Source organism: Rhinolophus hipposideros (assembly GCF_964194185.1).
Source record: "Rhinolophus hipposideros genome assembly, chromosome: 19".
Lineage (NCBI taxonomy): Eukaryota > Metazoa > Chordata > Mammalia > Chiroptera > Rhinolophidae > Rhinolophus > Rhinolophus hipposideros.
The window spans coordinates 5,539,419-5,565,166 of NC_138065.1; the positions used below are offsets into that span (position 1 = coordinate 5,539,419).

General features: G+C 38.4%; 1 protein-coding gene across 4 annotated transcripts in view; it reads right to left on the reverse strand.

Moving 5' to 3' along the window:
• Positions 1-25,748, reverse strand: part of GPR89A (G protein-coupled receptor 89A) — a 45,585-nt gene that overhangs the window by 14,285 nt on the left and 5,552 nt on the right. For all 4 annotated transcript variants that reach the window (XM_081025798.1, XM_081025799.1, XM_081025797.1 and 1 more), the window contains 12 exons: positions 24,668-24,727; positions 23,565-23,668; positions 19,645-19,751; positions 18,844-18,945; positions 16,236-16,356; positions 15,528-15,608; positions 9,129-9,238; positions 7,004-7,092; positions 6,155-6,247; positions 2,823-2,918; positions 1,046-1,135; positions 76-141 (listed from right to left, as the gene is read on the reverse strand). In XM_081025798.1, the coding sequence (XP_080881924.1) occupies positions 76-141; positions 1,046-1,135; positions 2,823-2,918; positions 6,155-6,247; positions 7,004-7,092; positions 9,129-9,238; positions 15,528-15,608; positions 16,236-16,356; positions 18,844-18,945; positions 19,645-19,751; positions 23,565-23,668; positions 24,668-24,727 (1,119 nt within the window). The remainder of the gene's footprint in view (positions 1-75; positions 142-1,045; positions 1,136-2,822; positions 2,919-6,154; positions 6,248-7,003; positions 7,093-9,128; positions 9,239-15,527; positions 15,609-16,235; positions 16,357-18,843; positions 18,946-19,644; positions 19,752-23,564; positions 23,669-24,667; positions 24,728-25,748) is intronic.

A 25,748-nucleotide genomic window follows, 5' to 3' on the forward strand; every position in this document is an offset into this window, starting at 1 on the left:
TTCAATATTTCCAAGCATAAACCCCACTTCTGGTAGTGTCCCGTTGTAAACATAAAGCCACTTCTTGCAACTTACCATTATCTGTGCTAAGAGCAGGACAATGACATTGGAAGACTTACTGCTGGAGATGGCGTAAAAGAACTGTCAAGAAAGGGAGAAGAGATGAGTTTCTGCAGCACTGCTGGATTGCGTTAAGCAGCGCTGTTAACATTTAGTTAAAAGTGTCTCTTCCATGCCATAGCCCTGTAGAGAACAATTCCCATGATCAAGGGTCTGGAAACAGAAGAGACTCAGACTGCCGGAAAAGCATCCATTGGGGTAGTTGGCGGTTTGAAGCATTACGTTATAACATGAAAGCATTCCAATCGCTATCAAACTTTTCAGAAACTATGTGATACGTATGACTTTCACATTCCTAACAAAACAATTACTCCAGGCCACTTCAAGCCTTATAATTGTTTCTGGGCTCCTGAGCTCTCTCCAAAATTGTGTCAGGTGCCTGGAGATCCTGTTTCCTCCTCTCCCAACCTCTTTTCTCCTTTCTTTCAAACAACTCTTGGACCTTGAAATCCATCCCTACCTCTTCTGCCAGAGAGGATTTACCTTCCATGAGGCTTTCTATGTTGATCAGAAGATAGCTGAACATTGTGCTTCTCCTCCTTCCATGTCCTTACAAGTGACCCTCACAGCTATTCTAACCTCCAACACCTATCTCATTCATTCATTCATTCATTCATTCATTCATTCTTTCCAGATATCTGCTGAGTACCTACCACGTGCTAGGTTCTGTTCTAGATGCTGGTGACAGACTGTGCTCACGTTCTGTGACCTTTGGCAAAAGTACTTATCTGATTGGCATATGATGTAAAAACATCATCATCAATTTACATATTCGTTTAACTTCTTTTCCTTCTGTTGTATGTCTTTCAAATATTTCTGATTGTTGCTTGAGATCTCAGAGGACAGAAATCTTAATTAGGTAAAATTATTTCATGGCACTCCATGTAATTAAAGAAGTACTTTTGAACTCTGGGACACAACATACCTTGGTAAGAGTGATCAGGAGTCCTCTGATAGATGTGACAATGATGATTCCAACCAGGATGAAGGAAATGTGTTGGGACCAGAACTTCACCTGCCACCATAACAAGAAAAAAAATCTCTGTGAAATCTCTGTTCAGAGAGATGTGAAGGCTAAAGAAGATGTATTCTGATCACTTGTGGCTGTGAGGACTTTCACTAGGCCCTACCTGATTTAAAAATGTTTTTTAGGGAGGGAGGAAAGCGAGTGAGTGACAACTGCAACACCCTGTGGGAAGACTTCATTATGTGAGTATCTTCATTAACAGACTTAATCAAGACGTAAGAACGGCACCAGGCGAGTGCACTGAAGTGATGAAAGTAACACGAGTAAGTCAGATGAAAAAGAGAGCTAACGATAGAGCTTCAATGTGATAAGTGAAAAGCACGAATTAAAAGGAAATTAAATAGCAGCTTCTTTTAAATATTTGTGAATGACGGTCAGTCCTCGGATCACCCAAGACTTTAGGAATTTCTCTTTTTATAATAAAAGAACATACAGACATTCTCAGCTACAGTCTAGGAAACAGCTGACCTTCACTGACTCACATGATGAACCTTTTTCTCCTCCTGGATCGTGTCATAGTGAGAGGTGGTTTTGGGACCCTGTGCTTGATTCACATCTGAAAAGTCCCTAAGGGAGAGCCGCTATTAATAACATCTAAAAGATTTTATTCAGAATTATGAAATATGAAGTATATAGATGGAATATATATATATATATATATATATATATATATATATATATATATATATATATATACACGCAGCCACTGAATAGCCTCAGAAAGCGCTGATAAGAGCATTTAAAAAAATTCAGTCCAGTAAAAAATATAAGAGGAAAACACTAGTCAAGCATACTCTACAGTGTAATTTGCATACGACTTGAAGGAAAGATACCATGCTACTTGGAAAAGTACATGCGACTGCGCTATCATCAAAAAATGTGTGCTTTGAGCTGTTTCTTAAGAGCTAGAGCTCAATTTGCTCTGGTCTGTTTTCATTTTATTCAGCTACTGGGGCATGTGTAGCTGAGATGGCTGGCTGGGGGTAGCATGCAGTCGGGGCTAGGACCACAGCACAGCTAAAAGGCCCTTACAGGGATTAGGAACGTGACGTTGGTCTTATTATCAAAATGCTCATCAGCCAGAAACATGGGCCATCTATATTCCTGGAAAATACACTATTTTACAAATAAAGATGATAAACTTAAATTGGGATGGGAGTGTGTTTAATGACAGTGATATTATAAAACATGTAGAAAGAAGACTAAAACAATTTGTGCAGAGGATAGTTGCCACCTTTAGCTCAAAGTTCACACGAATTAATTGATAATTTTTTTTACAGCAGAAATCATTTCAGTTTTAACACAGCACACTAATTAGTTAATTTTCTACCAGAGGAATCAAAGGTGAGTTGTGTGTCTGAAGATCTCATCAAGTACCAGAGAGGGAAGTATGCAAATATTTGGTGGGGGAAACTGGTGGGTGGTAGCTGGCTACAGAGAAGCAGAGGAGGAACTGTAGAAATAATCGGCATCTGTGACAATAGCAAGTACTGGTCATTACTTATGGTTTTACGCCTTTTACAGATTTGCCACACGAATGTCAAAATATGCAGAGGAGAGTGGGAAGAACACAGGCAGAGTCAAGCTCCTATAGTTAGGAATTAGAATTGTAACACTTTATAGCAGATAAAATAGAAAGAAACATAAAAAAGCAGGATCTTGTTATAACTCTTACATCAAATTGGATGCCCAGGTAATTCACAGTAATCTCAATGCCTCTTGTGACAGGATCAGTTTTCCCAACTCGGTCGAACACGATGTTAATGGTTGCCTGCAGAGAGAAAGACCTTTATGTTAGAGCAGGGGTGTCCAAACTTTTTTCAACGTTTTCCACCAAGGGCCGTATGCGATAAAATGCACAAACAGCCGGGCCACTGACTCGAGGTGAAGTACGTATTGCCTCACCTGGTTTATTTAAGTAAACTAAATATATTTTTGGAATTTGCTGCGGGCTAATTAACAATGGATTGCGGGCCGCAGTTGGCCCGCGAGCCACAGTTTGGACACCCCTGTATTAGAGCACCTCAACAACGACTGTTTCAAAAAGTGATTCAAAATAATGAATTCATCACCACAGCATATCTTACAGGTGGATGCCCCTAAAAATACAATTCTACTCTCAATCTGATAGAACCATAAATTTAAAAAGATTCAAATCTTACAAAGTATGTCCTCAGATCTAAATAAATGAAGAATTATGCCGTGTTTACGGACAGGAAGGCTCAATATTGTTAAGCTGTCATTTCTCTTCCAATTGATCTGAAGATTCAGCGACATTCTAATACAAATCTAGCAGGTGTTTTTGTAGGCATTAGTAAGATGAATCTAAAATTCATAATGGAAGTGCAAAGGACACAGAATTGCTAAAACATGTTTGAGAAAAGGACAAAGTTGGAGAACTTACACTATCTGAGTCTACAACCTATTATAAAGCGACAGTGATCAAGACAGTCTGGTGTTGGCAGAATAAAGGCAACTATATATAGCAATTAACAAGAATAGAAAGCACAGAGACAGACCCACACATGTATGGCTAATTAGACATTGACAAAATTGCGAAGTCAATTCAATAAATAAAGTATAATAATTTCAACAAATGGTGCTAGGTTGGATTATCTATATGTAAAAAACTGAACTTGGATCCATACTCCAGCATCATATTAGAAAATTGACTCAAGATGGATCATAGATCTAAATATAAAACCTAAAACTATGAAATTTCTAGAAGAAATCGTGAAAAAAAAATCTTTGTGACCTTGGGTTAGGCAAAGATTTCTTAGATTTGATACCGAAAGCATAATCTATAACAGAAAAAAAAAAGATAAATTAGACTTCATCAAATCAAGAACTTCTGTTCTTTGAAAGATACGGCTAAGAGAATGAAAAGCCATGCCACTGACTGGGAGAAAATATTTGGAAACCACATATTTGGAATATATTCAGGATTTCTGGAATATATTAAAAAACACTCAAAAATCCAATAATAAGAAAAAAAACCCAACATTATTTTTAAATTGGCAAAAAGATTGGAATAGATATATCACCAAAGAGAATGAACAGGTGGAAATAAGCACATGAACAGTTATTCAACATCATTAGACATTAGAGAAATGTAAATTAAATTCAACACCACTTCATGCTATTAGAATGCCTAAAGTTAAAAAGACTGACCATATGAAGTATTGATGAGGAGGTGGGGTAACTGGAACTCTTATACACTGCAGGTGGTAATGGAAAATGGCACAACCTCTTTGGAAAAGTTTGGCCGTTTCTTCAAAAGTTAAGCAGACATCTGTAATGTGACCCAGCTATCCCATATCTAAGTGTTTTCTCCCAAGAGAAAAAGAGAGCATATGTCTATATACAGACTAGTCCACAAATGTTCACAGCAGCTTTATTTGTAATATTCCCAAACTGGAAACAAATATCTATCAGCAGGAGAGAACTAAATTGTGGTACACCCATACTACGAAATACTACTCATCAATAAAAAGGAATAAACTATCGATACACACAATAAGATAATTATGCTGAGTTAAAGAACCCAGAAGAAAAAGGATACATACTGTAAGACTCCACATATATATATAAAGTTCTAGAAAATATACACTAAGGTATAATGACAGCAGATGGGTGGTTGTCTGGGGGTTGGGAGTGCGGGAGAGAGGTATTACGAAGGGCATGAGGAAATGACGGGTAGTTAGTTATGTTCTCTATCTTGATTGTGGTGATGGTTGCTGCACAGGTTTATATGTTTAATAAATGTCAATTATACCTCAATAAAACTGTTAAAAAAGATATGCTCGCCTAAAGGCTGCATCTCAGGAAAAAACTTTTAGTAGATTAGCTAATCAAACACACTGTCTTCATTCATCCTTTCACAGTGAATGAATCAAGATTTTAAAATGTCATCTGAATAGGTACTGACATCAATTTATTATCGCATTAGATGCATGAAATCCAGAATGCCCCATTCATCTACACAGATCAAAATTAACTAACAAGCTGACAAAGCTCCTCTTCGTGCAAACACAGCCCCAGTAGGAACGTCACTGAACCAGAAAATCCAATTGGCCTTTTCTATAATCACACTGAAATCCATTACCACCTGCAGATGAGTGACAAGTAAGGACAATATACATAAAATGCACACAGAGGGGGCCGGCCCGGTGGCTCAGGTGGTTGGAGCACCGTGCTCCTAACGCCGAGGATACGGGTTTGGTTCCCACACGGGCCAGTGAGCTGCGCCCTCTACAGCTAAGATTGTGAACAACGGCTCTCCCTGGAGCTGGGCTGCTGTGAGCAGCCTGAGGTTGGCATGGTGAGAGCTGCCATGAGCTGCTGTGAGTGGCAGAGTGACAACTGGCAACCGACTGCCTCAGCCGGGGTGAGCGCAAGGCTCATAACACCAGCACGGGGCAGGGAGCTGTGTCCTACACAACTAGACTGAGAAGCAGCGGCTTGAACCGGAGTGGGGGGGTAGGCGGAAAAAGGGGGGGGGAAATGCACACAGAGAATAGAACATTACAGGAGAGCCACAGAAGTATAAGAGCTATATACATAGGATGAGTTTATCTATAGAAATACATTTTAGAATTTACTTTGGACTTAGTGTTTTAGGTATATACACATTCTCAAAAAGGACAGGTGTTTTCTGTTACGAGCTTAAGGTAGGAGTTGAGTTACAGTCATACACTCATGGATAACACAGGAAACAGAATGTAAAGCAAGAAACTTTTATATTCACTTTATATATTTCATAATCTAAGACCTCACTGAAGATTTATGACAGAAGAAAAACACAACCTTCCTTTTCTAGGTGACCTAAAAACAAGGGAAAAAGAAAGTAGCTCAAAGATGTGAAATATCACATTCTCTGTTGACTCAGTTGGATTTGAAAATTAGATTGGAATTCAGTTCAATGCCTCAATCAAACCCACTTTTCTCTTTCTGCCATTACCAGGGAAAAATCACCTAAACCCCGACAGTTAAAAATAGTATACTTACCATGAAAATTTTCCAAACACAGTAAATAGAGAAAAAGTAACCCAGAAAATTAAAGTATTTTCCCTTGAAAGTTTTGGAGTATTCTATTCTCTCCTGAGGGAAAACAAACACAAAACATGGTCAGTCTCAGCGAAATGTAAATTTGTATTTAACAAAAATGAATCACTGTTCAGGCTGAGTTAAAAGACCACATGTGGTCATAAACTGCTTACGTTAAGCCAGAAAGTAGGGTAAGCACCTTACGTGCATTATCTACTTTAATCTTCACCACCACTCTTACGCGCGGTATGTTTTATCATCTTAATTTCACAGATTAGAAAACTTGCCCATGGGCACACAGCTAGGGAGTGGGGGAAGTGAGGCTCGGGTCTAGCTGTCTCTGTCCTCCCTTAACCTGTATCCTATAAGCTACTCCGTGAAGTGAGGCTCAAGGATTAAATTCCTTCGAAACAACCTGAATAGACTTTGCATATTTAAATTCTATTGCATTTTCGGTGTAAATAGAGAAGTTATTTCTTGTAGTTAGGTCATCTTGATCTGGACCCTTTAAAATGGGGCTAGATTATGGCAGATAGGTGTCTTACCGCTTTTCCACTATTACTAACTTTTAAGGGGACAGAAAGCAACCAGAGGTGCTGACATCTTCATCCCGGGCCTGTAGGAGGGGGGGTGTGCGACCTTTCTCTGTGAAAAGCCTCTTCTGACTATCCCACTTATGTGTATCATCGACTGTTCCAGTAAGAATTTTGATAGCGGTAGGAGCCATAGAGGACACTAAAAAGCGATTCAGTCGTGTTCTCCCTTCCATCATATTGGCAAAAAGCACAGGTGGGTTTCCTTGCTCTGTACCTTGGTGGCATACAGATCAGCTGTTTCCAGAAAAAGCTGCCTGCTTAATTCTTCCAAAGCATCCACTTCCTGTTGAATAAGAGTAAGATCTGGCACAAAAGGGCATCAAGGTTTAAATCACATAGAAGTTTCAAGAAACAGAGAACAAGAAGGCACATGGTTTTAGTTTCTCCTATCGTGGATTCTAGGAACTGACTGGATTTTCAGTTTCCCATTTCACAGCCAGCAGCACTGCTTCAGAGCAATTTCCCAACCTCAGGCACCAGTGCGTTCAACTTCTCAGACAAGGCCATCACCACCAAACACCTCAGTTTCTCATCAAGCCACTCAGTTTCTCATCAGCTCAAGTAGCTCAGATAGATGGTTTTGGTTATTTTTTGTTTTATCTAGCTTGATTAAGTCAAATGTAACCTTTGAAATCTCAAATGGTTATAGTAAAAACACCTATAATACAGCATGGTTTCTCCTACATTATCCGAATAAACACAACGTTAGGAAAGGAAACTAGTATTTACTAAGTTCTGATACAGGCTAGGTTTTGCAGACATTACCTTTAGTTCTTTACAGACATGAGGTAGGTGTTATTATCCATTTTGCAGATAAGGGAAGTAGAGCTCAGAGAGGCAAATAACTTGCTGAAAGTCACACAGCGAATAGTCCTGGATGCCTTACTCCAAGACCTGCTCTTTCCATTACACTATATCCCTTTCGGGAACTCGGCGAGGTCATTATTATTGTTCTCTCCATTTAGGAAATGGGCTCAGAGGTTAAAGAATCCTGATACTTTGGTTGACTTGACTTGTCACTAAGACAGCTTAAACTTAAACTTCGGCTTTTATGGATTTTTTGAGTAATATAAATAGTAAAGATAGCCCCTTTTTCTAAGAGAAGCATTGACTTTAGGTTAAATCTCCCTCTTCTGTGCTTTTTCCCACTATGACCCAAATCAAAACCAGTAAGTGCCCTTTGGGTCCTTCCTCAGCAGTGGCTGCTACTGGCGAGGTCCAGGTCAGCAAACAACGGGTTAACTAGTTACAGTTCTGCCTCTCTCGTGAGTTAGACGGTAAGCTCCTCGAGGAGATAGTCTATAAGCGTATTTACTCTGTTCATTTTATCCCTTAGCACTCTGGCTGGAAATAGACATGAAATTACTGTTTCTTGATCAAATGAATTTAAAGTAACCCTTTTTTTCCCCTCTCCCTCGGTCATCCTACCTTTCTTTGATCTAATTCTTACCTGAATTTGATACCAAGAAGATATGTCATAATTTACAGCAAGAACAGGTTACATCCCTTTCCTCCAATTGAAGCAAAAGGGAATTTATACTTCCCGAAGCCACCAGAGAAGGAAGCAAGAATATGCTTTCACATCCCTGGGCCCCCAAAGTTTTGACTTAATAGCCTGATAGCCACAACGAGATTTGGTTACTCAATGTGGGAATTAGTTTAATACTGCAATCAGCCGGGCCAAGAATAATCCATTAACCCAATTTCCTTGATTCTTTAAGCCAGAAAGTCCCTGGAGATACGGAGCCGCATACAATTTGTTTAGAAATGGGCCCTTACCATCTTACATACAAACCATGCATTTTAGAGAGCCACTGCATTTTGTGGTGGTTTTCAGAGCTGGGAAATGTAATAGTGTAGCGGAAAGAACTAAGAAAGGGAGCCCACACTTCTGGTTCTAGCTTTGCGACAAACCACTGTGTGACTTAACTTCTCTGGGTCTATTTTCTCACCTGTAAAATGGAAAGACTGACTTGTTAGGACCCCTTCAGCTCAAAGACAATGGCTTTATGATTTTATATCGTCTAGGGCTGTTGGAAAGAGGCCTCTGTACACACTGTATTTCCTAAGCCTAGCCCTGGCCAGCTGGACTCTGATGCAGTGAGGTACCGTAGAAAAGACTATCCCAGAGCTTCCTTTTCTTCTGCCCCTGGTCCAGAGTTGAGAAAAGGCATGTATGGTGCCCGGTGGGTACTAGACTCAGCAGGGATCACTTTGTAAGTTACATAAATGTCTACCCACGATGCTGTACACCAGAAACTAATATAATACTGAATAACAACTGTAATTGAACAATTAAAGGAAAAAAAAAGCCAATCAAGCAGAAGGATAAAGGATACTTTCGCTTCCTGGTGCAGAAGTGGTAACACTCTTTATCATTCCCCAGAATCCTGATGGTTTGTTATGCACCTCCCCCTTCTGGAACATAGTTCTGCGTGTCATGGCCATCCTGAAACAAAACAAAACAAACAAACAAAAAACCTCAGCAAAGAAGCATGGACCTTCATAGTCGATTCTCATCCACCTTCTAGTCTCGTAACTACCCTCTTCGTTTGCTGAGGTGTTCAGGGCAGGAGGCAAATTCTGGAGTCCCACTTTTCCACAACTTATAACCAAGGGGAAACCAGGATGTGGAGAAGGCAATAAATCTGAGGACTGGCTCTGCCACTCAGAAGCTGTGAGACCTTCGAGTTTTCATTTCCTCCTCTCTGGATTGTTGTACAGATCAATGAAATAATGTATAAGAACTCATGTTGTTGACAGCAAAGTGCTATACATACGTGAATAATTATTACTGTTATCAATTAAGGACTAAATAAAATAATAGCTAACACACGCAGCTAAAGGACCAGGGAAGGGTAGGAGCTCAATAAATGTGTCTTTCCAAAAGCAGACAAAAGAAAAAAAAACCCAGCAAAATCACATAAACTGGGACTCTTCTAAAAATATCCTTCTCCCTCTAACTCCAGTCTCGCCCTACTACTGAATAAATCAACAGGAAACTTACTACTCCTTCCCCTCATCCTTAGTCTATGGAGAACCCACCACCCCAGGGGTAGCTGCTGGCGTGTCCCATCTCACCACATGGGTATAAAGAAGAGAGTCCTGGTGAGGAAAACTAAGATCATTTGTTCCTAAATGGTTACTTGAAGGGTATATATAATGGGCCAAGGCCTACAGGCTGAAAGTAAACCAGGATGAGTCTAATAAAAACAGAATAGTGGCACTAAAGAAAAATTTAACTCAAGGGAGACATTTTTGGGTGAGAGGAGACACCGTGTTTCCCCGAAAATAAGACCTAACCGGAAAATAAGCCCTAGCATGATTTTTCAGAATGACATCCCCTGAACATAAGCCCTAATGCGTCTTTTGGAGCAAAACTTAATATGAGACCCAGTCTTCTTTGCAGGGAAACTCGGTAGATAGAAGTGTGAGGAGGAAGCAACTGCATTCGTATCTACGGCTGGGACCAATGCAACTGATACCAATGGTACCAATTACCCAATGGTATTTCTGTGGGCTTAAATTTTTAAGCCACTGGCTAAAATGGTATTAATAACAAAGAATATTAGGTGTGTTGGCCATGTTGACCTAACTGTTTCCTTCTCAAAAGGACCTTTGCCTGGATATTGAATGAATGGAATATAGGTCCAAGGTTGAGCTCTTTCTGACTTTTGCTGTAATTATACACCCATTCACTATAACCTAGCATTGTTGGAAAAGGCTCAGACCTAGGGAGATTTTGACCTGGCAGGGCTCACAACGCTTAGTGTTCCTACTTTCCTAGCTGAGAAAGTTGGAACAAGTATATATGAAAAAGGAAGAGATTCTGTTTCACTCATTTATAAGTTCACTGAAGCTTACCAGGCTGGATGAAAGGAGAGACAGTGGGGAGAGAGGGAGCAGAGCCCATTCCTACTGTCCTTAGTTTCAATGTCTACAATACAACCATGACTGGCTGTGGAGTTGAACCGGTTGATTATGTAAAGGTGACTGACACTGTACTGTGGCCCCGTAACAGGCAGAGAGGTACAATCACTAAAATGAAAGATGGCTGCAGACAGACCAGCATAACCTTGTTTTAAAGAACTCACTTTCACTTTCATCACTTAACTCTAAACCAATCTTGCTCTTATCAAATAAGTTGCAGATGAAAAATAAACATTCATGTATTTTAAAAAGAAAAAGTAACAATAACAAACTTCCAGATGTGGTGGAAAGGAATTAAAAAAACAATACGGGGCACTATAGAAGCAGATGACTTTTATCTTGAATTTGCCTTCATGGTCACCACCACCACCACCACCACCATGATCAATATTATTGCCTCTTTATAACAGGACAGTCCAGATCAAGCATATATCTATTATTAGCTGGATGCCATTAAGAAACCCAGTCTGGAAATATACACGCATTTGGCTGAGGTTTGGGGGCGGCAATTTGCAAGTGAAGAGGCGGGAAAATGTCTATTTGGTTTAAATGTGCCGTTCTGCAGTTGTCTGGTCCCCACTGCTTCTGGTGGGAAGCCAGCAATTACTTTTCTTTTTTAATTAAACATTTTATTTTGAGATAACTGTAGATCCACACGTGGTTGTAAAATAGTCTAGACAGATCCCGTGTACCCTTTCCTCGGCTTTCCCCAATGGAAACATCTTGCGAATTTCTAGTACAATATTCCAGCCAGGGTGTTGACGACAGAACGGAGAACATTTCCACCACTACAAGTATCTCTCACGTTGCCCGGGTAGAGCCCACTTCCCTCCTCCCACCTCCACCCCTCTTTAAACCCTGGCAACCACGAATCTGTTTTCCATTTCCATTTTGTCATTTCAAAAGTGTTATATAAATAGAATCATACAGTGTGTAACCTTTGTGGATTGGCTTTTTCACTCAGTATAATTTTCTGGAGATTCATCCAGGTTATATACATTTATCAATAGTTCTTTCCTTTTTATTACTCAGTAGTATTCTGTGGTACGGATGTACCACACTTCGTTTAACCATTTATCTATAAGGATATATAGGTTATTTCCATTTTTGGCTACTATAAATAAAACTGCTCTAAATATTAATGTACAAGTTTTTGTGTGAACATTAAGCCTTCATTTCTCTAGCATAAATGCCCAGGAATGTAATTGCTCGGTTGTGTGACAGCTGCATGTTTAGTTTTTAAAGAAACTGCTTCATAAACTGTATTCCACAGTTACTACACTATTCTACACTAATCAGCAATGTATGAGTGATTCAGTTTCTCTGCATCCTTTCTAACTTTTGTTGTTGTTACTAATTTTTATTTTAGCCATTTTAATAGGTGTGTAGTGATATATCTTGTGGTTTTAATTGCATTTCTTTTGTTAAAAAGAAATAATAGAACCAAAATGGAGTTACTTTTGCTAGGCCCCACCAAGACTTAATATCTAACCTAATTGCAGTTTTAGCCTCTCCCAGGAGTGGAATTTTAAACCAATCAACCTGGAACTTCCTGGTCAGGAAATCTGTTTAATAAGATCCCCTGCTTTCTCCTTAAGGAAGGTAGGTAACCTTGCCTGAAATAATCCACTTGCCTGAAATAATTTAACTTCCTGTCCCACTCTCCATCTGTCTATAAAAATCTTTCATTTTGTACAATTCCTTGGAGAACCTTTCTACTTATTGGGTGGGATGCTATCTGATTCATGAATTGCTCAATAAAGCCAATTAGATCTTGAAATTTACTTGGTTAAATTTTTGTTCTTTAACATTCTAATGACTAACAATGTTAAATATCTTTTCATGTGCTTAATTGCCATCGGTATATCCCCTACAATGAAATGTCTGTGCATGTTTTTTGCCCATTTTCTAACTGGACTGTTGGTTTGTTTTTTACCTTAAGTTTTAAATATTTAGGTACTAGTTCTTTCTCAGATATGTTGTTTGCAAATATTTTTCTCAGGCTTTCTTGTATTTACTTTGCACATGCATTGTTTGTGAGGAAGTAGGGATTTGGGCAGAACTTATATTCTAGACCTCAGCCCTTCAGCATCTCTCCAAAACTTTCCCTTTAAATTTCCAGTTACTCTGCTGATTTGAATTCTTATCAGTCTATGTATTTGAGTGGGTGTCAGGAGGGTGGGCAGTGAATGAAGAGCATTCCCAGGCAAGAAAACCATAAACATGCAGTTATCTAATACTCTTCTCAATTTTTCTACTTCTGTCTGATCATTTTCTACTGGCTTCGAATATTTGTTGTTACTATAATAATTTTTCTAGTTTTCATGATTTTCTATAGAAGGAATTGCTTGAACACTTTACAGTGCCATTCCCGGAAGTTTCCTTTACTATAATTTGACAGCAGCCGTGGTTGGTGCTGAAATTTCACCAGTGATGTATTTTTTTCCCTAGCCGTACAAATTTTCAAAAGAGAGCCTAAAAAATCCTAACGGTTAGAGGTTAAGATTTTTTCTTCATAGTAATAGCATGCATTTAACTTTTACCATGTTACAGTACTCTAGTTTTTTTTTTAATGTCATAAGCTGTGTAAAAATTATAAATTCAGAACTTGTGGGTTGAAAGAGATCCTAGAAACCTTTTAATCAACCCTGTCATTTTACAAATAAAGAAACTGAGACAGTCTAGTACTTGCTTAAGAGCACTTAAGAGTATTTGTAAAGCGATTATCTAGTGCGAGTTCTTTTTATTATACCATGGTGTAGTTGCACAGCTGTATTTTCTATCTTCCACAAAAAGCACAATTGCAAAATTGCACTCCTGTTGTTTGCGAATAGAAACTAGATGTCAGCTGTATCATAGATGCCCAAAACAAAACTCTAATATCTCAGTGAGCAGAAAAACAAAGCAAAATAAGTCACTTAATTCTCTCAACCTGAAAAATGCTGAAAGGCTTTGATCACTAAACCAGCTTGTTCAACTATCGGAACTAGGTTTTTGATGACTGTTTCCCAAACACTATAAATCTCATCTTCTATTCAGTGTTTCAAGTGAGAAGACAGTGTGTCTCTTTCCTGTCCCCATTTTCAACCATTACCTTTTTTTTTTTGTTGGTAACAAATGTTATTCTTCTTGTATGTTATCTCACTATGGCCCTCTGCTGTTAAATTGAAGGATGGTTTTCTGGTCACTTCCTTGCTGACTGTTAAGTGTGAAAACAGTTTTTCTCTATTTGGGTAAGTAGCAAAGGCACTGTATGAATTCCAGGCGCCCCAGTGTGGTCATGTTACCTATCTATTTGCCATATAAGTTCCATTGGGTAAAGAACTGTGATAATTAGGTCAAGTTGGGTGGCTGATTCATCTGGGAGCCACTCAAATTAATAAGACCTACTTACTGCAGGACCACAAGCCATCTCACATCCTGACTAGATGTGGCCCACAGGACAATTGTATGGATCAGAGCCAATTACTAACCAAGACTAGTGATGAAATGGCTTAAAAGTGCACAGCCACACTTGACATGGGTCATGACTTTATATTCATCTCTCTGCATGAATAAAAGAAATATAGTAAAAGGGAGAGTGTGCTTGGGAATCAGAATAGTAGTGTTCCCATATAAGTACCTTCCAATATTGAATAATGTTGCTCTTATTGTTATGGTTTAAAAATCTGCATTCGGATTCATTCATGTAAAATAAACTATATAGAATGAAGGTAAACAAAACATGTAAATAAATGTATACACATATGTATCTATTTCCAATATCCTAGTAAAGATGTATAGCGATGGAGACAAATAATTAGTTGGTGAATCTGGGCCTCTTTATCATCCTATTGTTATCGCTTACATTAAGGCTTCTTTGACTTGACTACTGGTCTTACTATAGAAAAGTGTGGAAGAAACACGAAATGCAAAAATACTCATGCAATTTAAAATTTCTATGCCGCCATTTTCATGTGGGTAATAACTTTAATAAAGACCGTAGACCAATAAGTTTCATGAAGGTAGGATTTGATTATCTTATTTATCATACTATTTCTATGTACTATTCAACATTTAGTACAGTGCATGGCATAAACTAGGCTTTCTGTAATTATTAAGTAAATGAACATATGAATGAGTAAATGAAGGCAAAACATTAAAACCAAATGATTATCCTGCAGAGATTACTAATAAATTGTTTTTCTTAGCTATGTATAATTCACTGTTAAGAGCTCTACATATCAACTCCTTGTTATTTAGCTTTTACAGGTGAGGAAACCAAAACATAAGGAGACAAAGTAACTAGCTCAAGGTCACTGTGACTTGTAGGCCAAGGATTTAAACGCAGACAGTCTGAGTCTAGAACCTATGCTTTTACCCACTGTGATATAGATTTCTAGAAACGCCACTTTGAAAACATAAATTTCAAAAGTACTTTTACAATAATAAAAACAACAATAGCTAGAAGGCTTGAAAAATCTTTTCAAGTACTTGGAGAAAAGGAAGTTGAAAAGATCGAAGTCAGGCAATGAAAAAGTTTGTAAAAATGCAGGACGACAGACTTTTAAAACATCCAGTGTAGAATACCTTCAAAGTTATTCTAACAATTCATCTCAAGAGAATTTACGCAAAGTCAGAAAGTAAGGTTGGATTTGAAAATTTTCTTTCACACAGGACTGGATGCTAAGTCTCTGATGGTACCTTAACGTACAATGAAAATGAGTAAGATGAAATTCCCTGTTAGCATCGGTGAATTCAGAGTCAAATTTTCTTGTTGAGAATTTCTATTGTAACAGCACAAGTTTTTTAACGTGCTGATAGCTTACCTTTTCTTTTTGCTTATGATCATATCCATGGTTTGGAGCAGTCGCCGTTCCAGGGCTAGAATATCTGTGTCAGTTACATTCCTACAATGAGTACAAACTGTTAGCAGTGTTTCGGGATCCCATCCCAAAGGTACAAGGCAGCTGGAAAAACACATAAACCTCAATTGTTACCCAGCAATTCAAGGATCTTTTGCTAGAAAATATTAAAATGACTCTAAGCAAAAATGCGTTTGCTGTCAAAAATCGTTTTTTATAGCCAGTACTTCTGGGGTCTTAGGGCAATGGAAGGTAACTAGCTCTCTCATAGTCTTTCTTAGCTTGCATTCAGTGACATCTATGATGCATGTGTCAGCACACTTTTAACTTGGGATTGTCCTTTATTGTTCCACGTTTGGAAGGACATGATTAGGTGAAGTTGGCATCCACAGAAATGTGCCTTTGAAAAGGCGGGATTAAGAGGGGGAGAGAGGGTCAAATTGAAATTGCCAATATAAAAATAAATGAATGTAGGACCAAGAAGAAGGGCAAGCAATGTAAGTGATAAGACGTACATCGAAAAATTCCTAGGCCAATGCACACAAGGACAGAGGAAAAGGATAAAAAGGCAGTGTCACAGATCTAATATGTAAGTATTAATGATGGTGGCATGGTATGACATATGTATTCAAGAAACAATGGGGTAAAAAGAAGAGACAAAGTTCTCCTTACCTGAGGAAGTAGGACATGTACGTGTATGGGCAATTGACAGCACCAAATCCAGACAGCAGAGCCATGAGAGTCACCCCAATCACACCTACCCGGCTGATGAGCTGTTCTATGGACAAGATCCCTGAAAATAGCAGAGCACATGAAAGCCAGGTAACACAGGTACGATGGCTCTCACCGTACTACGAAAGGAACCATCACTGAAAACATCCATCATTATGTACAACTAACTTATACAAGCCAAAGTTTACTAATACATAGATATTCTGTAATAAATATATAAAAGTCCATTGATTTTCCTCCTACCTCATATGCTTCCAGAATCATCTCCATTACTGTGTGATGGTAATATAATAATATAACCATAATTGCAAATAACAATTATTGACTGTTTACTCAAGGTAGTGTGAATCTAACAAAGCCAAGTACTTTTAGTAAAAGCTTTGGCAAAAAAAATAATAATAAAGAAATCTGCTGGAAAAGCATAAGCAGAACGCTTTGTACTATAGTTACCTTCGTTATATACATTTCCCCCTTAGTTCATAAGCTTAGATAGATAAAGCGACTTGCAGAAGACCGTGTCACCATAGCCATTTGCTCACAGATTCCTTCTAGCTTCATATGATACACTTTCTTAGTCTCTCTTATTCTTTCTCCTCATCTACCACCTTGGAGAGACTTAAATTTTTTTTTTCATTCACTGATTCAATAACCAGGTTTTAAATTCTTATGTGCTAGGTTCCATGCTAGGCGCTAGAGATACAAAGATAAATACAATGTAGTTTATGACCTCAGGGAAGTCACAGGTTAATGAGAAGGTCAGAAAAGGAAACAAGTAATTGGTGGGAGCAACTAATATCTTCTAATAATGGCCAGGAAAATTGTTTTAGAGGAACTGACAAGAGTTGAATATTGAACGAATAAACAGGCATTTTCCAAGTAGACAAGGGGTGAGGGATTGTCTAGGCTGATAGGACAGCTCTAGAAACTTCCAAGTAACCTGGTAGGACTGGAGGACAGACACACCGAGGGGAGCAGTAGTTAGGCCCTGGTAGTCTTGTGTACCATGCTGAGTTTGAATGTTTTTGGTAGACTGGTATTTCTCAACTTTTTTGGCCTTCTTTAATGTTATCTGAAATTTCAAAATAGCTAGTTTGAAAAATATATAGTTGTTTATGATGTTACATATGCTTTAAAAAATTGCACATTTCTTGACCTTGATCCTCCTTCAGGAGGCTCAACTCCTGCTGCAGGCGGTGAGCAGACACGGAAAGATACACGGGAGATGGGCAGAGTCTAAACACTGGTTCACTCAGCAGGATTCCAACACCTTTCCAGCATGTCTTCTTATCCTAAGAATCTGGAAAGCCAAAAGCTCTTTCCCCGATTTCCCTGAAGCGAAGGTTTGAATGTTTCCGAGGCTGCATCAAATGCACATGTTCCCGTGAGCCCTCACATGCAGAGGGGAAAAATGTGGGAGTGCTGACAGCACTTGGGAGCTGCAGCAGCTGGGGCAGAGGTTCTAGGTTCTAGAGTCTGGTCCCTGATGTCACAGGCCCGGAGTGGCAGGTGACAACTTCAGTGGGTTTTTCTAGTTCAGTACTGTGCTTATTTCTGTGGTGTTTCTCTTCATTACACAACATCTAAGGTTGACGTCTTCACTTTCCTAGGAGTTCTGTACTCCCTAAAGCCCAGTAATAAGGCGCTTTCCACTGTAAGCTAATTAGAGTAGATTCTGTTTCCTGCTATAAGAATCCTGGCAGATACAGCAGGAAAGTGAAATGAATAGATGTTTATTTTTAAAACAAGCTCAAGTATATGTATTACAGGTGAGCTCTCTAATTTATTTTGGACAGAATTGTATATATCTTTCTGAAGCAGTTAGGAAGAATTCGTTAGCCGAGAGATTTTTGTTCATTGTTTTTAGCACAGAAATTAGGACTCTGTCCATGACCTGTTCTTGTATTTAAAATGAACTTCTTTTTTTTTAAAGGACGGTGCAGCTCACAGGGACTCATGTGGGGATCGAACCGGCAACCTTGGTGTTATCAGCACCATGCTCTAACCAACTGAGCTAACTGGCCACCCTCAAAAAATGAACTTTTTTTATGTGAGGATCTCTCCTAGAAAGCTTTTCTCTTTTTACTAATTATGTTTTATGTCACCACTCTTTCCCAAAATACATACACTCCCTAAAGACAAAATCTTTATTATCACCTGAGCAGTGGCCGTTTATATTTTGGGTCACAGACCCCTTTGGGAATCTGATAAAAGCTTGTGGACATCCCGCCTCCAAACACATACACAAATATATCCCCATAATTCTGCACAGTAGCAGGAGATTTAAGGATACCTTTCTCCACTTTTTACTCCCTTGAAGTTCACCCAGTAAGCTAAGGTAAAAAACTCCTGCTCTGAAATGAAAGAAGTCTGTTCCCAAACCAGCATTGGACACTTCCTGGGATGATGGGGAAATTTGGTAGAAAACCAGAAAATTTTTAGAGAAACAATTTGCTATATTTCTCACCATCAGAACTTTAAAAAGATTTTTGTTTCAATATTGAAAAATTATAAACATCCCGTTCCCCATTCCTACCACATATACACTCACCGTGTTTTGGGCTGAGAATGGGAAATGGATCTCCTAGTTTCCAGAAGAAATACATAAAAGTCAACCATAAGAGACAGGAGAAAAGCAGTCGCTGTTTATGCACTAAAAGAGAGGGGACAAGACTGTAAGATTAAATAGATACATGGTAAGGAGCTTGCCCTACTGAAGGTATGGCATCATGCTAATTAATATTTGCTTGATGTATTCACTCAGCAAACGAGCGATGGAACTATACAAAATTTAGAGAAAGCATCCTTACCACCATAAGGGAAATCTGGCTGAAATTAAGATGCGGGTTGAGTTAAGGGAGACAATCTAATAGCAACAGAAATAAAACTGGCAGGACAAATAATCGAATTATTAGTTCAATATTTTTGTGTGTGCCAACCTTGTTAACCTTCTCTCCTTTCATACAACACTGCCAACCTTGTTAAGATGCTGTGTGTGAGGTGCCCCCAAATGACAATAACTACTCTGCTTCCCCCAAAATAAGACCTAGCTGGACAATCAGCTCTAATGCGTCTTTTGGAGCAAAAATTAATATAAGACCTGGTATTATATTATATTACATTATATTAGACCCGGTCTTATATTAAGACCCGGTGATATGATATGATATGATATATTATATTATATTAATTTTTGCTCCAAAAGATGCATTAGAGCTGATTGTCCGGTTAGGTCTTATTTTCGGGGAAACACAGTACTGAAAGTAATGTAGAAATGAAGCACTCCTCAGCCTCAACCCCCAAGAACACTCATCTCCAACTATGTGCCAACACGAGAGGGAAAAATACTCACGCAGTCGGATGTTGCTCACAATAAAATAGCCAATGTAAAAAGGCACCATAAAGACCAGAATCAGCAGAATTACACACAGGTTCATTTTCCAGTGAAAATAACGGGAGCTGAAACAAAAGCCAAAGACTATCATTAGGAGGGGAAGGAGCAGCACCTCTCATTCTCTTTAGTCTTCCAAAGGATAGTTGCTCTTTGAACTCAGTACTGAATATCCCCCATCTAATTAGTCGACAGAGCGGCTGTTTCTATCTGCTCATTTATAGAAATTCAAAAATACAAAGTTCTGAAAGGATATACATAATCGTCTTAACATAAAATTTTCACTTACCAAAATGAGAATATCAGTGCTCTAGTTATATTCATAGGCAATGTATAATAATATATCAACATATACTACTATTAGTAGAGCGACTTGTTTCAACCACCACGGGCAGTCTTATTCCAATATAAGCATTAACAGAAAATAAATGTTAACAATAACATGTGCCATAATGACTCAGAAATACTTCTTTTATCCCCTCAATATAATTCAACATCTGGTTTGCACAACTACTTTATTATTGAATATAAAATAGATTTTATTTATTGATAAAAACATTTCTAGGATTTTCACAATTTTATTGAGATCTAACTTACCATTTAAAGTGTATAATTCAATGGTTTTTAGTATAAAGTTGTGCAACCATCACCGCAATCAATTCTAGAACATTTTCATCACACCATAACGAAACCCTACACCCATTAGCAGTCACTCCCCTTTCCTCCCAACCTCCCCAGCCCTAGAAAACCACCAAAATATAATACTTGCTGTCTCTATGGATTTGCCTATTCTGGACATTTAATACATATGGAATCATACAACACGTGGCCTTTTGTGACTGGCTTCTTTCACTTAGCATTATGTTTTCAAGGTTCATCCATATTATAGCATCTCTCAATATTTCATTCCTTTTTAGAGCTGAATAATAGCCATTCATTAGTTTATGAACACTTGGGTTGTTTTACTTTTTAGCTATTAGAAATAGCAATGCTATGAACATTTGCGCACAAGGTTTTGTGTGGACATGTTTTCATTTCTCTTTAGGTATATGCCTAGGAGTGGAATTGCTGGTTCATATGATAACTCTAATTTTTGGAGGACTGCCACTGTTTTTCAAAGTGGCTGTACAATTTAAATTGTCTCCAGCAGTGTATTAGGGTACCAATTTCTCCACAGCTTTGCCAACACTTATTGTCTTTTTGATTACAGTCATTCTAGTGAGTGTCAAATTGTATCGCAGTGAGGTTTTGATTTGCATTTCCCTAATGGCTAATGATGTTGAACATCTATTGAAGTGCTTACTGGCCATTCGTATATATTCTTTGGAGAAATGCCTATTCAGATCCTCTGTCCATTTTTCAATTACATTATTTGCCTTTTTATAATGGAGTCATAAGAGTTATTTGTGTATCCTACATAAAGTCCCTTATCAGATATGTGGTTTACAAAATTTTTCTCCCATTCTTGGGATATCTGTTCACTTTCTGGATGGTGTCCTTTGTAGTTCTTGATTTTAAACTTACTTGTACTTAGGCCTGCTTTCAAAAATGGTGCAGTGGCTTATGAGGATATATATAAAACACAGGATGATGAAATAAACAGTAAGGAAATATAAAAGAGGAAAAACAATGGTAAAAGATAGGTAAAATATCAGGCCAGGCCTGGTAGCTATTATGAAAATGCACACCACGGAGTTCTAGAAACTTGCATTGAGTGGGTCATAAATTTAGCTTTAAGTTTTCTAAAGACTGATTTGAAGTAGAAAATTTGATCAGTTAGATAAATCCGAGTGTCTGTAAGAAACACAAATGAACTGCTTAAAGGAAACATAATTATTACTGATTTCTAATTGCTGAATTATTACTGAGATCATAACGAAAATTTTCCAAAGATTTCATATAAAATGTGAGGGCAATTAACAATGTCCTCAACAACATTCTTTCAAGGGAAACATCAATGTGTTTCAGAGGGCCCTTTCCTACTATTTCCCCTCAGCACAGATGACAGGAATCATGAAACAAAGAGCTATTCAGAGAGGCTACTCTGCCTTTAGTCTAGAGATATGGACAGCTTCTTGCTTGACTGGATTAACCCACTTTAGAGCATTCGGAGAAACAAACAAGCTGCACGTCCTCCAGGAAATCACACTTAGTATCTCAGCCAAGCTTCTGAAAGGAGGGAGGCAGTGGGTTTGAAATGACACTTGTAATCCACATTGCCAACTAAAAGCAAACCATGTATAATATTTTAACTAACTTTTGAGCTGAGGGTAAAGTGCCATTCTCTTGAGAGAATTAAGGGTCCTAACAAGATTATGTATTTGAATGGGAGGCCATGTCACTTCTGCTCAGAGGGGAATCCAAAGATTACTTTTGGTAAGGGCCGAGAGTCTCCTTTGAAAACTATTCTGATGCAGTCAGTGAACAGATATAATGCATGATCGAGATCCATATTTCCTTTCCACAGCAGGGACAAATGTTAGTATGGAAAAAAATAAGTGGAACTGAAGACATGTCTCAGCCACACACACCTAATCCCCAAAGGAGCACCCAAGAAAGAGTAATTCTAGCAATGCTACTTCCCTATACTCTTTTAAGAAAAATACATCAAAGTAACTGAGTGATGTGTCTTACTATATGGGATTATTAATTATAAATGAGCTAAAAGTTGGGGGACATAATCTACCAAAACAGGTATTTTGGTTTCAGCAAATATGAGCCATAGTCCTTCCTATCGATACCTAGATTGGCGGTCAGCAAACCATGGTCCCCTAGCCATGCCCATCTGTTGATATCCTGACTATGGTTGCTTTTGCTCTACAACACAGGCTTCAGTAGTGGCAATAGAAACTGTATGGCCCATAAGACCTAATATATTCATTATCTGGCCTGTACGAAAAAGTTTGCCGACCTCTGTTAGATAGTGCAACTTCCAGGTTGTGATAGTAAAATGTAATAACTAGCATGTAAAATAACACTGACCTATTCTCCATAGTCATAGGATCTGTCTCCAGCCCATCTAAGAAAGGTCTAGGTTATTAAAGAACAAGTTGAAACCAGGAAATTCCTGTTTTACCGTATTCTAAGTTCGTAATTTATCTACCAAGAGACCACCATGATCAGCTCTGATTCTCACAATAGGAATCTGACAATACAGTCTCCCTGTAAATCTCAAGTGTCAGGGGACTCTGGCGAGTTATACAGCTTCTCTCAGCACTGATTCCTGCCTACAGAGGTAAATACCATTTTCTTCTTAATAGCTGATGTACTCTACACATAAACATTGGCCTAAAAAAAATCAAGCCTGCAGTTTAACGAGCAAGAAATATTTTGGGTAGACTTATACCCATACCCATAACAGGTATGTTATCTGGAGGGGGATAAGAGTTTTAAAAAGAGTTTAAAAAATCCTTAACACTCTTAAGTTCAATCAGACTTGACCATGCCTATGAAATGAACGAAGCTAACTAAGTTAGTTAAGAACTGGAGTTTAGTCTTCAGTTCTAATCCTTAACTAGCTCTGAGGAATTCTGATCTTTTAAATCAGCAGAACAATATGGAGGACCATTACTGGGATTTAGTTAGAGAAAACCCTGAGAAAACTAAAACTGCTAGGAGTGAAGCCCGGGATGAGGCTTTCAGACTTGTTCTTAATTAGTATTTCAGAGCCAATGGCCCGATTTTTCCCCCCACTGTTTCACAATCTTTGTCAAACTAGTTACTGGGTGGTTGGAACCCATATTGGGTATTATTATTACAGTATTCAGACTAAACTAACCACCCGGTGGATTTTTTCAGCTGTGGGATCTAAGAAAGTCTTCTATGCAAAGAAAGTCACAGAGGTTTCTTCAAGAGGAGAGCTAATTAGTACCCTCACTCACCTGCTGTTCAACACGCCTAAGATTTCGAAGATGATGAGTTCAAACATGGTGCAAGAAAACGCAAAAGTCACTGAGAAGATCACCTGTACAACGTACTGACGTACCTGGGAAAAAAGCCAAACAGAGACTAAGAGTCATTTCCTTGTGTGAAGTACTGAATTGATAATCTTCTAATCTTACAAGTCAGAAAACTTATTTTGAAGAAATTCTCATGTCATTGGAAATGGGGCCACAACAGTAAGTCGCCTGGAGCTAAGGGAAGAGATGAGGAAGGCAATGCTTCTGATTCGTGGGTCACGAGTACTATCATCCTCTCGTGGAGGAGTTAAGGCACAAAAAAATGAAGTGACAGGGTCATAAGTAGAGTTCCTGATGCACAATGACCAAAAGAAAAAAAAAAAGACAGATTTAAATATATATAGGTTAGAGCTAAAAGGGTTTCTTTAACACTCTGCAGACCTTGGACCAGTTCTAGAACCTTCCCTGCGAGGCCTTAAAGTATCGAGCAGAACAGAAGCTCTAGAATCCTGGGCTCTTTCAGACAACAGCCCAAACTCCCCGGGGGAGAACATCCTAGAAATGACCCCAAAGTAGCCCATAACCATTGAGCTTATTGCTAAATGAGGAGGATTAACCGGGAAATGTCCAGTCCCGGCTGGCATTTTTCTGAATTCAAGGCTTAAGATAAAAACTAGGTCAGCCTTAGGATTTTGGTATTAACTTAGGATGTAAGATTGGTCATTTAACATTGAAGGTCAGATACTCAAATGAACAGGAACATTTATGAGACATTATAAGTTAAATGCCCTCCCAAAGAATAACTATCTGCTATTGGTGTGTGTACTGAGGAGTCCAAGGCATGACAATTCCTGCTTCTGGCTTCTGGGCTATACATGACTTGCCTCAAAACAAACAAACAAACAATCAATCAATTAAGCCTAATCATGTTCTCCAAGTTAAGAATTATATAGCACTCATTTGGCAAAAACTTCCTATCTTGGAAGTGAACATAACCTTTCTTTAATGGAGATATTCTTCTTGCCCCATTTTACAGCAATTTAAATTCATACAGTATTAGCAAGATCAAAATGATTTCTTCTTACCTCATAATCCTTAAACAGTTGGCGCATGAAGAAAAGCCACCCAAATCCAAAGAAGAGTATCTGTAGGAGAAAGAAGATAGAAGGTCAGTATACATAATCTTTCAAGGAATGTCATATACAGACTATTTGATGATAAAGTCTGCTAACTAGACAGTTTATTTCAGAGATTAAAGATGAGATCTACTCATATAAGAACTATTTATTAAAATCCTCAACCTTTCGGAGTAGAGATTGGAATGCTCTTTAATTTTTGGAATCATCCATGTTTTAGAATGTTTTAAGTTAGACAATTATTAAAATGTTTTTCCTGTAACCTTATGATAATCATTTTATGAGTCAGAGAAGTTAGCAAATAAAAAAGGAGTCAATGAAACTTGCTTTTTTACAGATGATCCCTGTTTGCAAATATTTAAAAAAAAAACTTATGGGAAAGGAATTAAGATTAACAACAACAAAAGAAAGTAGTAGAAAGACTGGTATTTTTTATGTTTTCCTTCATGGAGCTTTCTTAGCTTCTCCACTTTATATGGGTTGTGCTCCTAACCCACACAAAGTTTCCATCTCTGTGTAAAGCCAAGGGGTTGCAGGATCTCACTTTGCCAGTTTGGGTTTGAGCGGACATCAGGGATAGTAGCCACATAACAGCTTTTTTCAGTGTGCTAAAGCTTGTTTGTTTTTCACTGGTAAACAGAACCTTCTCTCTCTCGCTCGCTCTCTTTCTCTCTCTCTCTCTGGCACAACTCTTCCTATACTGGCTAGGGACTTCACGGAAAGTAAAATTCTTTTATGCCTTCCTACTGACTTCAGGAGCCAAGTGCTGAAGAAGGTATTCACCCCACAGTCAAAGGCTTCCAAACAAACAAACAAACAAATAAACAAAAAACCCAAAACACTGTTGAAGGACGAAAAAGGATTAGGCGGGTAAAAGATAGGTGATGTGGGGCTGGAGGACAGGGTTTTCTTCCCAGATAGCAAAGAGCACGAGTAAAGCACAGAGGTATGAAACAGCATGGCATATAAATGTCTATTTTGGATACCTGAAAGTGATAAAAAATGTTTATAATTTTAAAAATAGAAATAG